General features: G+C 39.1%; 1 protein-coding gene across 4 annotated transcripts in view; it reads left to right on the top strand.

The window, feature by feature from the left end:
- TANC1 (tetratricopeptide repeat, ankyrin repeat and coiled-coil containing 1) overlaps positions 1-18,124 on the top strand; it is a gene marked incomplete at its 3' end in the record, with an annotated part of 146,366 nt that overhangs the window by 26,206 nt on the left and 102,036 nt on the right. For all 4 annotated transcript variants that reach the window (XM_084235053.1, XM_084235056.1, XM_084235054.1 and 1 more), the window contains exon 2: positions 3,399-3,596. In XM_084235053.1, coding sequence (XP_084091179.1) covers positions 3,399-3,596 — 198 coding nt within the window. The remainder of the gene's footprint in view (positions 1-3,398; positions 3,597-18,124) is intronic.

The raw sequence follows: 18,124 nt of genomic DNA on the forward strand, positions 1-18,124 counted from the left end.
CTTACTCAGCCTGGATATTTCTGCTACAGCAAGGGTGGTCGATCATTTAATTGAGGTGGGAAAAATACAGGGTACAGTCACAAAAGAAAAATATGGTTTTCAGGCTTAAAAGAAGTATTCAAGCCATGCTGATTGTTGCAGTGACACGTTTTTAATTCCTCTTAAACCACTTTAAATATCTGCTGAGGGATGTTAAATCAACCCCAGCATTTGTAGTGTCATGTTGCCCAGAGCCAATACTGTATAGTTTATATGGATGCCCCTAGGAGATTTCTGCCCCTGCATTGTGGTAATGCAGTTGGACTTCTTTGGAGTCTAACCCTTTGCCCTCTTGCAGTGAAGCACCAGGCTCCAGAGTTCTGGCTCCAGCTTCTAAGCCACTGGATCACTCGACTTGCTTCATGCTGTCTGTACATAAAACTTCTCTACCTGCTTTATGCCTTTCTAATAAGGAAGTTGAAAGTTAGGGTTCTTTAATTGTGTCTGAAAAACCAACAGAGCAACATGTTTGGGACCAATATTTTAGTGAGATGTCAAAATAAACTCAAAATAGAAACCCTTCTTTAAATCCCATTTCTGAGTCCCCTTTTATTGCAGACCACATAAAATCAAAGTGCTGGAGCACAGCTGTTCTAAATGCTGAAGGTCCTCATGGTTATAGCATGCTTTGGAAACTCAACCCTATCAGATTTTCAGTTAATGAAAATATTTGTTTTGCTTAACAAAGTTCCTGGGCAACATTTGTTATCAGGAAAGTCTTTAATTCTTTTACCTTTCAGATCCTGATTTCTCCTTTATCACATTGGGGAATTCCAAGGGATGAGTTTTACTTTTGTTTCTGGTATTGTTGCAATAGATGTCATTTCTCCCTAATTTTGTGTCCTCATCCAAGAAAGAGACTTGAAGTCTGAGTTTTTTTGTGTAAGTCAGAAATACTCCTGTGTGAATAAGAAAGACCGTGCCTGTCACAGCACCTGCTCCTGTGTGGGCCATCACATAGCCATTTGGCTTCTTGGCTTGGGGCTTTAGGCACTATAAAGGGCAGCTCTCTTCAAGCCACCTGAGAAATCAGTATCCCCTCCAAATTCTTTTTTTTTTTAAATTTTTTAAAAGATTTATTTATTCATACAAGCACTGGGTACAGTCAGAATCGCGGGAGGGTGAGAGAATTCACCAGAGCGGGGAGCAGAGCAGGCAGAAGGACCGAGGTACACTGCTGAGGGGAGCAGCGGGCGGCAGGAGAGGTCTGCGCGCCATGTGGGACCCTCCTCCTGGTGGCTGGGGAGCAGCCGGGAATTGAACGAGCGCTGCAGAGGCTACGGGTAGCTTCGCAACCCAGCGTTCAACCGCTGCGCCACCGGGGAGGCCCTCCAAATTCTTATTTATCTCCTAGTGTGTTGTTTTTGGTTTTTGGGGTTTTTTTTGCCTAAGCATTAGGAATCAGGTGACCAGATGCCATTCTTATAGGCAGCACATTTGCCTGCATTCCTAAAATCAGACTGATGTGGCAGTGGGGATGGGGCATAAGAGACAAGTATTAGGCCAGAAGAAACAACTGTTCCTCCATTTACAGTCTCCTTGGCATGGCACTGGCGGGCACTCAGCCCCAGCAGGACTTGGCATCATGGTGCACCACCCCCTGCTTTGCCTTAACATCCATTTCACTGCCAAACAGCTGAAGGGGAGGCAGCTGGGAAACTTCATGTCCTGACTCAAGACCTCAGAAAGTTGTGTTTTGAAAGATTTCAGGCTCATCCACAGTGGTCTAAGCCTAGCTCCTGGGAGCTAGTTGGTCATGGTGTTACAGCACCAGCTTGGGAGCCAGGTTGAGTGAGGGTTGCAGCAGGACCAGCATAGGGGCAGCACTGTGCATAGCACATGTGCACTCAGGGGGTAAGCATCTCCCTAACTCATGCCCACTTTCTTTGGGACAAAATGTTACTTGGGCGTCTGTGTGAATGTTCTAGTTATTGAAAATTCTTGTGAGGGTTTCCTGGTAATTTTCATTTTTGTTGCAAATACTAACCATTTGGGCATTTAGTGATAAATTTTTAGTTTCCCAATTTTAGTAAAGTTCCTTCAAGCATAGCTCACCCAGGTGAGACAGAAATTACCTTTCTGTTTCTGCCCGCTTGCCTGTTGCGGAATCTCTGGCTTTTCTGTTCACATTTCTGCTGGTTTTGAGTTGCCTTTGAAAGTCAGGCATGAGTCTGTCTGCCTGTTTTAACCCCCTGCCCCCACCCAGGTCTGTGGAAGGGGAAGCCCCTGACTTCACCATGTCTCTTCAAGTGAAAAGCATGTACAACAATACAGTTTCGAACTTGATGGTTTGAATTGAATCCCCTTTTGAGCCTTGTCAATGAAATGGAGTTCCCACCTGGTTGGATAGCTTTCATTTCAAAGCCAGGCCTTGGATTTTTCAGTCAGGCATGGTAAGGAACAGTTGGGTAGATTTTGTCAGAGAAATTGGTTTGCTTGTGGAAAATTTTCTAACTCTTTCCTGTTCTGCTATGTATAATTTAGATCACAAGGATAGTGACTGACCTTTTCTCCTTGCACTTCCCTACTCATACATGCTTGGGGAGGTGCGGGTATGAGGGAACAATAAATGGAGAGCACATTTCAGGAGAGGCTGATACTAGCCTACACATTCCCTTCTCTGTATTTTTTTCTTTGGCTCTACCATCCTAGAATGTTTAATTTCATAGTAGTAAGTTCATTCCTAAATTCATTGATGGATTAAATACCAGGGAGAACCTACTTAATAGTGAACCATGGTTCCAGACTCATGAGTAGTATTTTGGGTTAGTTGAGTTGTAGGAGGGTGGGCCCTGTGCTATGGGGAATGTAGAAGAAATACATGGTCTCAGGGAGCAGTAGCAAAGTAGGCTTGGTTCTTCATGACACATTCTTACTAGAAGGTAGTAGTGGGAAGCCAGAGAGCTGTGGAAGGGATCCAGATGTTTAAGTCTATTTTGCTGATGCTTCTGTAAGACCAGTAACCGCCTCTCCCTTGCTTTAGTTGAAATCAAAGATACTTGTGGGTCATTTATTCTTACTCCTCATCTGATCTTAGGTCACTGGTTTCTGTGACCTGTTGTTAGGAGTGAAACCAGCGCTGTTTGGTGTGATGCAGGAAAGGGATGAGGTACATGATTAATGTTTGAGTGGTGAAACTTGGATTTTTCCTCATAGGGTAAAAAGTCGTAAGACTGGTAGAGGGAAAAAAAAAATCATTAAAACATTAAACACACATATCGGGGGTGGGGGTGGGGGGTGGTTGTGTGTGTGTGTGTGTGTGTGTGTGTGTGTGTGATATCCATGTAGTTCTTGGCAAGTAAATTGCACCTACCAGTGATGGATGTTCTAACCAAATGTTTTTTTTCTCTCTACTCTAGGAGGTGACTTTGGTCCAGAGACTTCCACTCCAGTCCAGCCCCCTGGCCATAGTGGTGACTTTTTGAGCAGTCTTCCTATGGCAGAAGACAACTACAGGGTGAGCTTGGCCAAAGGAGTGTCAATGTCTCTGCCTTCATCACCCCTTCTGCCTCGACAGTCTCACTCTGTGCAATCAAGATCAAACAAAAAATCCCCAGGTAAATGCCCCAATTAGCTCTCTTGGTTATGTAAGTTAATACATGTATTGAAATTAAGCACAACTAGTGTTTAATAGGAAATCTTCTGGTTTAATAAGACATCTTCTGGGAGAAGGATTTTTTTTTTTTTTTAACAGTAACATCTAATATAATGAAAAAAAAAATTTTTTTTTTTTTTGCTTCAGATTTGAATAGACTCTTCAGCCAATATCAAAATCATTTTTATTGCCCAGGCTAGACTTTTACAACATTCCAGATCTTATATCAATATTAATGTTAAGCATAGGTTTTAATGCATTCTTGCTTATGAATTAGGGAATGCAATAGTCTAATCTCATTGTGGTGTATTACAAGGTTATGAATTTCCGCCAGTGTGTCTGACAACAGTATTTTTATTAACACCAAATGTTATATACTGATGTATATTCTTGATTACATGACCCACCATTTGAAGAGCTCTAAAATTGGTTTGTGAATATTCACATTTGTAAAGGGATGGTGGCAAGAGATACATGGATTCTCTGAATTGTTTCCTCCTCATTACCAACTCTCTACACTTATCTTTACCAGTAATACCCCAAACATGCTTAACATTGAGAGGTTATGACTCAGATGTGAGGAAAGCCTTTCCACAAAGCTGATACCTGGAACTGTAAACGTCTTTGATGTTATTTTAGTTTTGCTGAGTATTTGTTTCCTGAGGGAAGGCAGAATAACTTGGAAAGTTGTTGATCATAATGCCAGAGAGAGATTCTTCTCATTTACATGTAAGCATGTTTGGAATCATGTTAAAGTGTGCTGGGCTGTGGAATTGGTATATTTCTCTGGTTTCCTAAGTGTTTGTGTTACTTGATATGGCACATGCATTATTTCTGAATCATTTAGTGGATATTTGTGGTTTATGTGGGAGTAAAATTAAGAGAGGAAAATCTGAAAACTGAATAGAAATAGTGCTGTGAATTGGTGAGTGTCCAAAATGTTTTATTGTTCTAGAACTGTCTTATTTTGGACAGCATTGTTTACAGTGCAGTCATTAGCTGGAACTTGGAAACCTTTTTGGTATGAAGTGATTTCCTGTGCCAAGGAATTTGACCTGTTTATCACTATTTGGGGAAATTCCTGGAATGTCTTTTCTTCTTTCTTTGTCCTCCCTCCCCCGAGTGATATATCTCTGTCAGATTTCTTCTCTTCTTTTGACTCATAGTTCCCACACTGCCTCTCTTACAGGTTATTACCCTATTTGAATTGCTCTCTATAAATTGTGCACAGTATTTTACTTAGTCTTTTATCAGCCACGTAATTGTCCTTTAGAGTGTGTGTGTGTGTGTGTGTGTGTGTGTGTGTGAGATGGTTGAGAACAAGTGTGATGTCTTCTTTACATTGTTCTCACCTATATAAAACAGAAGAGAATCCTGAACCAGAGTTGAGGGTAATGACTAGTGCAGATTTGAAGTTTAGGGCAATTTACCTTCCTATAGCCCATGCTGCTGCAAATGAATTGGTGCTGCTTGGGCTTTAGGATTGTGAGCAGTGGAGAGACTCTAGGAAATACTACATTTAAGATATAATTTTAATAATAACAAATTCAGTGTTGGTTTCAGTGGACCTTTTTAAAATTTATTAGCCATAGTAGTGATTTTATAGATGTACATGTTGTAAAATGATTATCACAATAAAGCCATCACTTCACATCATTACTACTTGTTTACTTGGTGATGTTTTGGTGGGATGTTAGGTCTCCATGAGTGGTATGACAGGTCCTGGAGTGCGTGGCTGTGCAGAAGGGCTCAGCCTTCATGCGTGCCAGAAGGGAAATCCCTGACATGACCTTGTCTCCTCCTGTGTTCTGACCAAATTTAGGTCATCTTTAATTTTGAGAAAATCTTAAGTTTTTCTCCATAGGTGTAATATTTATTTCTGCTAAGTTCCTTACAAGGCCATATGAATAGGAAAGAATAGTTCTGCAGTAGTCAATCTTTTAATGAATTGAAGAAACTATTCTCCATTCTAAATGCTTTTTTTCCAAATGGTAATTAAATACACTAAACTGATACTTCTAGTGGAGCAGTGCTTGTGTATTGCTCAAATTTGTGAGCAAATTAGTGTCTCACAGTGGTAATTCGGCTTCATTATCTTGGTAAATTTACTTTGAAATGAAAGGTTAAAAACAGACATTCTTACTTAAAAATGGCAGTGATTCAAATACACCAGACAATAAACAATATCTTTTTCAGCGTCTAATACATAGGTTCCAGTTTAATCCATATTATTGGAAAAAGTATCTAGAGCCTTAACGTTCTACCTGCCTGTGAAAATAGTTGGCATATGTTCATGAACGTGCACTGGATTTTAAAACCGCCATCTATTAAAAAAGCTGGCACTTTGTTGCTTATGATACAATATAAAGGATGCATTTGCAGTGCTGCCCGTAGGCATTAGCTCTCACTTTGCTCTCCCCACCCCACCTGAGCAGGGACTGTGCTTCAGAAGATCCTCATCTATCAGACCCAGCTCTGAAATCACCTTAATGACTTTTGTTCTCATTTGTAAGGAGACACCCCCCCCCCCCACCTTTCTCTCTCTTTTAAGAAGGTGCTTTTTTAAAAAAAAAAAAAAAAACCAAAAAAAAAAAAACCAAAAACCAAACCAAACCAAACAAACCCAAACCTGTTTTACTTGTTTGGATAGCTGCTCTTCTCTAATTGATACTAATCTAGGAACTGCCAGGGACCTGAACTATTATTCTAGCAAAGGTCAAACACTGTACACCTCTGTAATGGGAACTATCCGAAGCCTATTTTTTTTTAAATTTTATTTTTATATTCCCCATACAATGCAACCCCCTTATTTTGACCCCAATCCCTCCTTTCCCTGTCTCCCCCCCCCATAGTGTGTCTCTGGTTCATAGTTGTTTGTTGGGAAGCCTATTGTTGATGAAAGTTGGTATGCTAATATGATTAGTGATTAACTCCTGGGCCATGGGAACTATAGGCCAGACAGAAAATTTTATTCACATTGCAATAGTGTGACCCTGAATTTTATGTGATTGGGTTTCTTACTTTACACTTAATTTTGCTGGCTATCTTTATTTAGTCTTCTTTCACCTTGTTCCATTTATTTATGTATTTTTTTGCACTGCTAGTTGGAAGATTCAGTTTTCTGAATAATGCTTCAAATTTTTTTTCCTGTTTTTTAAATGGAAAATACATTTTCTGACAAAGAAAACAAGGACCAGTATCCAATTAAAGTAGTTCTGTGGCTGTTGCAAGGCTTTTGGATTAAGAATTCATTAACATTTGTAATATATCCTTTTGTCTTCCAGAGAAGGGCAAAGCCCATTTCCTGTGGTTTATTTATTAGTAATATCATTAGTGGCTTTATATTTGAATTACATTTCCCAGATCACTTTGGGCCCATTACGAAACAATCAAAAGGTAGGACATGAATGAGAAGCAACCTTTTAAAATGCTGTGATGGTGTAGGGCAGCAGATGGTGAAAAGTGGGTGATGCTGCTTTTGCCTTCCTCCCTTGTTTAGGGAGACCAGGCAGTGCTGGCAATTTGTACCTTTGCAGCTTCCAGTTCCATCTCCATAGACAGAGCTGATGGAGAGGCTATGAAAGCCCCTTTGGCTGGCTGTCTCTTTCAGGGAAAAGCCTCAAAACTGACAGGCTGCAAAGTGGCAGTCATTCTGCCCGTGGGTCCTGGGACCCTGAATTGATGTCTACCAAGGCCCTCTCTTTTCTCACCAAAATAGTGTTTCTTGTAGAAAATTTGGAAATCCTGGCTCCTGCAAAGATACGGAACAACCAGTTGTGTTTTAATTTTCTAGTTTTTTAAAAAATATTGATTCCATTTAAATCTGCAACTGTATATTCTGTTTTTTTTCTTTCCACTTAATATTATAACATGAGCAATTTCAATCTATTTGAAGAGCTTAAGGTCCATTGTTTGAATATTCCATAATTGATTTTTAACAAATTTCCAATTGTTGAATCTGGATACATTATTATTCAGTTTAAAAAAATTATGGCATTAGCAAAATGTTTTGTTTTTCTGTTAAATTCCTATAATTTGCTAATTTTTCATTTTAATAAAATGCCTTCCAAAATTTACCATCTTAAGTGCTTTTAAGAGTGTAGTGCATAGTTATAAGGTCACTCAACAGTGTTGTGAAATCAGTTTCCAAGAGTACTGATTGGAACATTTTTGTCCAGTAATTTTTATACAGATCTGATAACTCAAAGAGTGGCAGATTCCCAGAAGTGGAATTAGTGACCTAAATGGACTGCATTTTTAAAGATTCTTGGTACAATCTGCCCAGTCACTTTACAGAAAAGCTGTATTGATTTCACATTCCCTCTAGCATTCTTTGAGAGGCTTCTTTTTTGAAGTTGACATCATTTGGGAATCAGCCTTAAATGGATGTGCTAGTAGGTTCTCTGTCAGGCCTAGTGACGGACTATAGAGAATTAGAGGAGCTGAGAGAAGTCTTTCTGGAGCCCTTCTCTTGTGAACTTCCCTTCTGTCTGCACTTCTCAGACAATTTCCATTTTCTTCCCTTCCACAGGACTGTCAGGGGAATTATCACAGCTGAGTCAGATCAAGTTCATGATCAGAAAAACACTTAGCTGGCTTCCAGTTTTTGCTTCCACGGTAGTCTGTTGCATGGGGAGGAGTACATTGGCTCATAGACATGTGAGGGGTGGCAAGACCTCCAGAGCGCATCCAGTCAGCCCCCTCTGCTGACATGGACACAGACTTTTCATCGTTGCAGCACTTGTCCCATGTGTAGGTTGTTAGTGGAGCTCGGCCTAATCCAGGTTCTCCTCCCCTGACCTCAGCACTCCCTCTGAGACCATCCGCATTACTCTGCTTGTGCGTTGTTGAGCCATGAGCTGTAAGTGACATAGCTTTGTGTTCTGGTAGCACACAGAGGGGGAGGTCGCCTGCCTCTGAGAGGCTTCTTCTCAGGAGGTAGAAAATGACACAGGAAGCACACAGTCCCAGTGTATGTCCACTTGTAGAAATAGCTAGTTCTATGCCCTGATCCCACCTCTGAGCAGTGAGGGCCAATATCAGGGCTCTGACCTTCAGCAAGGACAGTTCTTGCTGCTGTGGTGAATAGCAGAATGCTCATTTGCTCCTGGAGTTTTCTTATATGTGAGCTTCTTTCTAGGAGTATAGGTGATCCTGCCTGGACCTTAGTGCCATGCCCAGTGCCTAGGACTCTTAAAATTACAATACGATCTATTGGGGAATCCACATTACAGTGTAATAATACAGGTGTACAATTCAGTTGGCAGTAAAATGGGCAAATTATGAATCACGGGAGACCAGCTGTAGTGGTGCTCAGGATCCTGAACTTCCCTTGTGGTGTACACTTGGAGCATGGGTGGGAGGGGAGTACTGTTTCTCTAGGCAGAGCCCCTCGGTACAGAGACATCATGGGCATGGAGCCCAAAGTGTCTCAGATAAGATAGGCTTATTTCAATTCCTACATTTATACTGTTTGAGAAGTGTATTATCAGAACCACCTTTAGTTTCTTGGGGGACTTGACCTCTGGGTACAGCTAGACTTCTGTCTAGGACTTTCTGTCCTTGCCTCATGCAGGACATGCTCCTTTTGTTGTTCCGCGTTCACACACAGGTAGTGTGCAGAACTCTGCTTCACTGTGGAGCTAAGGACCTTTGCATGCTATTTATTCCCATGTCCTTGAGTCCTGGTTCACCCCTTCACAGATTGGTTGTAACCTTGGAGTCACCCAGTGAATTTTAAAGATAACTGAGGCCCAGGTCCTGCCTTCAGAGATTCTGATTTAATCCACGTGAAGTTTGGACTGGGTTTTGGGATTTTTATAAAATTTCCCAGGTAATTCTAACAAAGTTAGAGAACCAGTCATAAACAATGTGATTATTTCATAACTCCTTTTGAATAGTTACCTTTATTTTCTGAATTTTAGAAATAATGGTTGAGGAGGAAAGCACATTACAAAATTGTGCAAAATAAAGATACACTCCATCTTGGTTGCCTCTTTTGTACCCCCAGAAGGATGATACGTCTGACACTTTGTCTATTCTGCCTTGTTTTTGTAGTATGTAAAAGATGGATTGATTTGCTCATCTCCACCCCCCAGCAATAAACATGTAAAAAGTTTGTTTTCTACTAAAGAACCATATGAGAACATTCTAACATGTCAATATTTAAAGATCTCTCTGATGTTTTTGCTGGATCCAGACTATAAAAATGGGATCACTGGGTGAAAATCTGTTAATGTTGCGAATGAATTATGTATTGGACCTTTGTAATTTTTCTTTTGAGAATTTTGTCATATTTTTCCTTTATTTTACTGGGGTAATATGTATTTCTTACTGAATTATCTCAGCTTTTTTGTTTGTCTTAAGGCTATTGGTTATATTATCTTATTAAAAAGCTATCCATTTTTTACTTAATTAGGTTTATAGTTTTTTATGACTCGAAGTTTTTCATCTTCCCAATTCAAATGTAAACATTTTTCCATTGTGACTTAACCCATTGTTTTTTTTTAAAAACAGCTTAGAGATATTTTACAGGGCATGTATTTCATCCATTTAAAATTTACAGTTTAGTGTTTAGCATTTTTATAGGACTGTGCAACCATTGACACAATCTAATTTTAGAACATTTTTATCTCTGTTTAAAAAAAACCCATTTGCATTAGCAGTTATTCCTTCCAAACTCCCCCACCTTCATCTTCTATCCCCTTTGCCTAAGCAACCTCTAATCTATTTCTGTCTGGATTTGCCTATTGTGGGCATTACATATAAATAGAATCATATAATATGTGGGTGACCACTTCTTTCATGCAGTAATGTTTTCTAGGGTTATTCATGTTGTAGCATTTATCAGCACATCATTCCATTTTATTACCAAATATTGTACTGTGTGTATTATCCATCTCTTTAAAATCCATTATTCAGTTTATGGACATTTGGATTACGAGCAATGCTATGAACATTTGTATCTGGGTTTTGTGTGGATGTCTCCTTTCCATTTTTTCCTTGGGTAAATGTAGAATTTCTAGATTTCTTTACCTTTTGAAGTACTGCCAAATCGATTTCCATAGTGATTGCATCATTTCATATTGCCACCAGTCGACTTTGAAGCTTCCAGTTTCTCCACATTCTGGCTCACATTTGTTATTGCCAATCTCTTTGATTGTAGCCATCAAGTGCTTGTAAACTAGCATCTTGTTGTAGTTTTATTATTAAGTTATAAGAATTCTTTTCATATTCTAGATACAAGTTATGCAGTACATGAATATTTTTCCATCCTGTGGGTTGTCTTTTTCATTTTCTTGATGTAGTTGTTTCTGACAGTTTTTAATTTGATGTCCAGTTAATTTATTATTTGATGTTGAACTAACTAACCCTGTCCAATCCAAGGTCACAAAGATTTATGCCTAAGTTTCCTCCTGAAAGTTTTTTTTAAAAGATTTATTTATTTATGCATACCAGAACTGGGGTACAGGCCAGAGGTGTCAAAGGTGTGTGGGGGTGAGAGGATTCACCAGAAACAGAGTGGGGAGCAGAACAGGAGGATTTACTGAAATATACTGCTGAGGGGAGCAGTGGGCAAGGCAGAAGAGGTCTGCTGTGCCATGTTGGTAGCTCCCTGTTCAGGGATCAAACTCGTGCTGCAGTGGCTGCAGATAGCTTTATAGGTTGTGTCTTAACCCCCTGCACTCACAGGGAGGCCCTCTCAAAGTTTTAACTCTAACATTTTAACTCTAACATTTAGCTCTATAATCCTTTTTTAAGTTAATTTTTGTTCATGGTGTGAGGTTTTTTCACCTGTGCATATCCTCTTTCTCCTAGCAAAGTTTATTGAAAAGATTCTTTTCCCACTGAATGGTCTTTGACTAAATCATGGTGTGCCCTAAGCCAGCCCTGGACTTCTGCTGTCCCCATTGCTTATTCTCTTCCTTATATCCTAATTCAGAAATTCCTCCATCAGAGTTGACCTTTGGTTTGGCTTGCATCTCTTGCTTCATCCAGCCTTCCTTTCCCCTAAGAAGTAACTTATGTTCCTACCTGTAGCACTGAGCTTCCTCCTCCCTCGTACAGCCTTTTGTGGCATTTCTCTGCTCTGACAGACAATAAGCAACTTGTCTTCGTTTGGGTCTTGTCTTTGTTTCTCCTTGGAAGCCTCGAAAACAGGGTCCAGTCACTTCCTTCAGTTACCATACTGAAGGCACATAGGTGTGAATCTAAGTATGGGAGACAGTGCTCATAGGCTCCACATGATTGGTTGAAAATACTCAGGAGCACATGATCAATTTAAATGTGACAGGTGTCTCATAATTACAAAACTAGGAACATACCCTCCCCATAGCTAGAGAGAAATAATAGTTTAATTAAGGTCCTATCACTCTATCCGGGCTTTGCTGTTACTAGGCAGTGAGTGAGTAAAGGAGAGTATGTTTTAAACTAGATTTTCCAGTAGCTTTCTGATCCCAACTTTGTACACTTTTTATACTCTCATCCCTCCTATTTTCTCAAACTTTTAGTGTTTCTTGCTGCATATTTCCTGACATTTGGGGTTAATGACAACTGGAGGTTTTTATCCAGTCACACTTTGTAGCAGTGTCAGCTGCACCCTGTGGTGTGTCTGATGGCATCTAGGATGAACACAGTACCATGCTCAGAAATGTTTTTACCTCAAGAAAATAGGTGGAGACAGGGGCATGTGTGGTGGGTACTCTTCTTTTTGATAATTTCTGATTCACAGAGGAACAGAGAAGTCACAGAAGCCCATGGAAGCAATAGTGTATTTATGATTTACATTAATGTGTGTTGGTGTAAAGCAGAAATAGTCAGGAGATAAGATATATGTTCCAGCTTGTGTCATGAATTTGTCGTGTAATAAGTCTGTGTGTGCATCAGCAGGGATGCTGGCTGTGTTCCAGGTAGAGGGGCCAGGGTTTGTATAGACTGGAGATGGAATACTAAGTGAACACAGAATGGTGATCATTAGACAAGAACAGAATCGTTAGAGCACCTCACAGTAGGAAAACTGGCACCATCAGGTGAATTTTCATTATTGTGGCCTGGAGAGTTGAAACCAGTAAGCTTTGCCTCTGGGGCTTATGTAGAGTAGTTAACTGACAGTTCTACACATGGTGCTCTTTCTCTGTACAAGGGTTCTGGGAAATAGAATTTGGGAAACTTTCCTAAGGAGGTATGACTTTATTGTCACTTGCATTACCGACAAAGCCCTTTGTTTGTCAGAGGTCCTAAGTGTCAGATAGTAAGCACATTAAAAAAAAAAAAAATAGATTGGTATTTCTTAGGGACTTTAGAACTCAGTGGAAGGTACAGTCATTTCCCATTTACCCTCTGCCCTCACTCAACTGTTGAAACTACATTAACACATAAGTACCACCTAAGTGTGTAATGGTTCACTCTTGGTTTTGGCCATTCCATGAGTTGAGATAGATGACATGTATCTACCGTAGTCCCGTACAGAATAGTTTCACTGTCTTGAAAATTCTGTGTTTCACATATTCAGCCTTCCCTTCCCACCCCAACTGGAACCACTGATCATTTTAGTGTCCATAATTTGGCCTTTTCCAGAATATTGTATAATTGGAATTATATAGTGTGTATACTTTTTTATATTAGTTTCTGTTGTTTCATAATAGAAATAAAAATTTGTCCATGTCTTTTCATTACCTGAGACAAAGTTGTTTCCTCATAGAGCTGAATAATTTTCTGGTGATCTCTAGATAGAACTAACCACAGTTAGTTTATCCATTGGTCTTCCGAAATTGTGGTAACTTCTAGATTTTGGCACTTATCAAGCAGCTATAAAAATCTGTGTGCAGTGTTTTGCGTGGATATATTTCCAGCTCCTTTTGAGTAAATACCAAGGAACTTAATGGGTGGATCGTGTGATGCATTTAGTTCTATAAGAAACCATTAAACTGCCTTTCAAAGTGTATCATTCCCATCAACAATGAGTTAGAGTTTCTAGTACTCCACATCCTCATCAGCATTTGCTGTTATTAGTGTTTCGGATTTTGGACATTCTAATAGGTGTGTGGTACTGTCTCCTTTTATTTTAATTTTAACATTTATCATTTTTTACATTTTTTAGACATTATTTGCTTCCCCCCACCCCCTCAGATTGAGTCCCCATAGAATTTCCTTCCCCAAGGCACCTGTGCACCATCACCACAGTCCCCTGTGCTTGAGGCCTCCCTCTCACCCCTCTCCCTCCTCCTCTGTATGTCTCTGGTTTATAATTTACTGTTTTTGCTTTGTTGTGTTTTGTACTGTTATTAATATCTTTTTTACACTGATATCTTACTTGGTTCCCCTATATTCCTGTTATAAGTGAAACCATCTGATATTTTTCTTTTTCCTTCTGGCTTATTTCACTGAGCATAATTCCTTGTAGTTCCATCCACATTGCTGTGAATGGCATGAGTGTATCTTTTTTAATTGCTGAATAATATTCCATTGTGTGTATATACCACATCTTCTTGAACTGTGTTCTTTTAATTTGCATTTCCTTGTGATTTGCATATCAAAGACATCTTTACAGACACATCACCCAAAGCAGTGATAGTGAAGGCAAAGATCAACAGCTGGGACTACATCAAATTAAAGAGCTTCTGCACAGCAAAAGAGACAATAACAAAAACAAAGAGAAACCCCACCAACTGGGAGAAAATTTTTGCACACAACACTAATGATAAAGGACTGATTACAAAAATCTGCAAAGAGCTGATGAGACTCAACAACAACAAAGAAAATAATCCAGTCAAAAAATGGACAGAGGAACTAAAAAGAAACTTCTCTGAAGAGGAAATGCGAATGGCCAACAGGCATATGAAAAAATGTTCAACATCACTTGCAATCAGGGAAATGCAAATCAAAACTACCATGAGATACCATCTTACACCAGTGAGAATGGCACATATTAAAAAAACTAGCAACAACAAATGTTGGCGAGGTTGTGGAGAAAAAGGAACTCTTCTGCACTGTTGGTGGGAGTGCAAACTGGTCCAACCACTATGGAGAGCTGTGTGGAGATTTCTGGACCTACTAAACATAGAGCTTCCACAGGATCCAGCAATTCCACTCCTAGGTATTTACCCAAAGAACACAGAAACATCAATTCCATTCCACTCCTAGGTATTTACCCAAAGAACACAGAAACATCAATTCCAAAGAACACCTGCACCCCTATGTTTATAGCAGCGCTATTTACAATAGCTAAGCTTTGGAAACAGCCCAAATGCCCAAAAATAGATGACTGGATCAAGAAGATGTGGTACATATATACCATGGAATATTACTCAGCATTCAAAAAAGATAAACACATGCAATTTGCAGCAACATGGATGGCGCTGGAAGGGATCATGCTCAGTGAAATAAGCCAAAAAGAAAAAGAAAAATACCGGATGGTCTCACTCATAGCAGGAATCTAGAAAACTTAAATAAGGGACCAGGAAAATGAATAACTATAAGAAAGTGAAAATCAAAATCAACAAAAACTATGAACCAGAGACACTTTTTGGGGGGTGGGGGGCGGGAGGGGAGGGATTGGGGTCATAGTGGGGGGATTGCAATTGTATGGGGAATATAAAAATAAAATTTATTAATTAAAAAAATAAAATAAAATAAACTGATAACTGTTCTAATCAAGAAAAAAAATTTGCATTTCCTTGATGACATGCGGAGCACCTTTTCAAATGCATTTGCCACATTTTAGTATGTTTTGGATTACAGCCATTAATCAGACGTATCTTTCACAGGTATATTCTCCCAGTCTGTCTCTTATCTCATTCTCCTGACGTTGTCTTAGAGTAGACATTTTAAATTTTAATTTAGTACAGCTTATCAATTATTTCTTAGATGGATCATGTCTTGGGTTGTTTCTAAAAAGGCATTGGTATACCCTTGTTCATCAAATTTGCTCCTGTGTTACTTCTAAGAGTTTTATGTCAATAGTTTTGCATTTTACATTTAGGTTTGTGATCCATTTTGTGCTAATTTTTGTGAAGGGTGTAAGATCTGTGTCTAGATATTTTTATCTGTGTAATTTTGCATGTACACATCCAGTCCCAGCACATTTGTTGAAAAGCCTCTCCATTGTATTGCCTTTGCTCCTTTGTCAAAGACCAGTTGAATATATTTACATGGATCTCTCTCTGGGCTCTATGTTCTGTTCCTTTGACCTATTTGTCTATTCTTTGACCAGCACTACACTATCTTGATTACTGTAGATTTATAGAAAGTCTTGAAGTTGGGTATTTTCAGTTCTCTGACATCATTCTTCTTCAATATTAGGAGGGCATTCTCCATCTTTCCCTTAATTTTAAAATCAGTTTGATAACCACAAAATAACTTGCATGGATTTTGAGTGGGACTGTGTTTAACCTATAGGGCAAGTGGAAAAGAACTTGACAATATTGAGTCTTCCCATCCATGAATATAGAACATCTCTGCATTTATTTAGTTCATCCTTGACTTTTTTTTTAGTTTACCTCATAAAGATCTTACATAATTTTTAAAAGATTTAATCCTAAATATTTCATTGGGGAGGGGGCATGCTAATATAAATAGTATTGTGTTTAATTTCAAGTTCTGCTTGTTCATAGCTGGTATACAGTTTATTATTGTGTATCCTGGAGCTTGCAATATTCACTTGTTACTTCCAGGAGTTTTTCTTGATTTAGATTTTCTATGCAGAGAATCACGTTATTCATGCCACCCATGAACAAAGAAAGTTTTATTTCTTCCTTCCAAATCTGTATCTTTTACTTCCTTGTTTTGCCTTAGTGCCTTTGCTTAACTAGAATTTTCAACACGGTGTTAAAAAGGAGAGCCAAGAGGGAACATCTTTGTCTTGTTCCTGATCTTAGTAGGAAAGTGTCTAATTTCTAACCATTATGTATTTTATTAGCTATAGATTTTTATAAATATTCTTTATTGAGGAAGTTCCCCTCTTAGTTTACTGAGAGTTTTTCTTATGATCAGGTGTTGGATTTTGTCAAATGCATTTTCCACAAATACAAAAATGATGTGATTTTTACTTCCCCGTTGATATGATGGATTACATTGATTTTCAAATGTACCATCAGCCTTGCATACCTGAGTTGTATAATAAATCCCACTTAATGGTCATGTATAATTCTTATACATTCTCGGAATCAGTTTGCTACTTTTATGTTGAATATTTTTACATTTATATTAATGAGTTATTGGTCTATAGTTTTGGCTTTTTTTTTTTTGTCATGTTTTTGTCTGGTTTTGGGTGTTAGAATAATGCTGTCATCATAAAATGAGGAAGAATTCCCTCTGATTCTTTCCTCAGAAAGTGATTGTAGAAAATTGGCATAATTTCTTCCTTAAGTGTTTAGTAGAATTTACCAGTGAATTGATGTTGACTTGGTGCTCTCTGTTTTGGAAGGTGATTGTTGACTCAATTTCTTTATTACATAGAGTCCTGTTCAGTTTAAGCTCATTTTTTTGAAGTGTGTCTAGGAGACTAAACTAGACACAAATTGAGGAACTGTGAAACTGATTTTAGTCAACTGAGTTGTTAACAGTCCTGATATGTATACAAGTCTTTGTTCACCCTAGTCTTGGGCAGGTTGGAACTTGATTCACTTCCCACGTGGTACACTTGGGTAGGAGAGGTGAGGGTATGTGGAAGATGGGCATAATATTGGTAGTTCTCTTATAGGGTAAGCAAAATTTAAATGAGATGTAATGTGTAGGACCTGATACATACACACTTTTGTGATGGTTGCTATTTCACTGTAACCATCTACCTTGAAGTCCATCACCATCTTTCTCCATCTGACTTGGTGGCCATGAATGGATTCCCACCAGGGCTTCTCAACCAGAAGCCTTCTATGGAATTTCTCCCTCAGATCTGTTTTCTAGCAAGCATATGTCCTCTTGATGTGCAGCAGGCTTTGCTCCCTGTGAATAGGACATAAAAGTAACACAGCACCGTGACTTACCGACAGGGTTCCAGTCCTAGCTTTGCAAGCTACTACTTGTTTTTCACCTTCTTTTAACTTACATGTGATTCAAGTAGATGTGATTAAAATTTCTCATCTGTAAGATTACCCTATAAAGGAAGGCAACTCTTAGAAATAGTGATGCAATTGCAGAGGGTTAAGAAAGCAGTAGCTCTTAGCAGAAAAGACAATTAGGTGAAGCAAACGGGGGGATACCCAGTGGTGCCCTCATCGGTCATTTGTGAAGCTCTTGTGACCTCTCTATGAACATAAGAGATACTGATTCATGAAGGGTGCAGAGTGGGTGCTCCAGAATGCCCCAAATGTACTCACCAGGCAGTGAGAGCAACACTCTAGTGGGCAGTTACTTCAGTTACAAAGATACATGCATATGAGAGCAGTTAGAGCGGTTCTTTATGCAGGCAAGTTATAAGTCAGCCCGCTAGGCAGAACCCATTGTGTCGGTTCCCTTAAACACTCTTACGTTGCCCATGGATTCCATATGCAA

The sequence above is a fragment of the Talpa europaea genome (assembly GCF_964194135.1).
Source record: "Talpa europaea genome assembly, chromosome: 1".
Taxonomy (NCBI): Eukaryota; Metazoa; Chordata; class Mammalia; order Eulipotyphla; family Talpidae; genus Talpa; species Talpa europaea.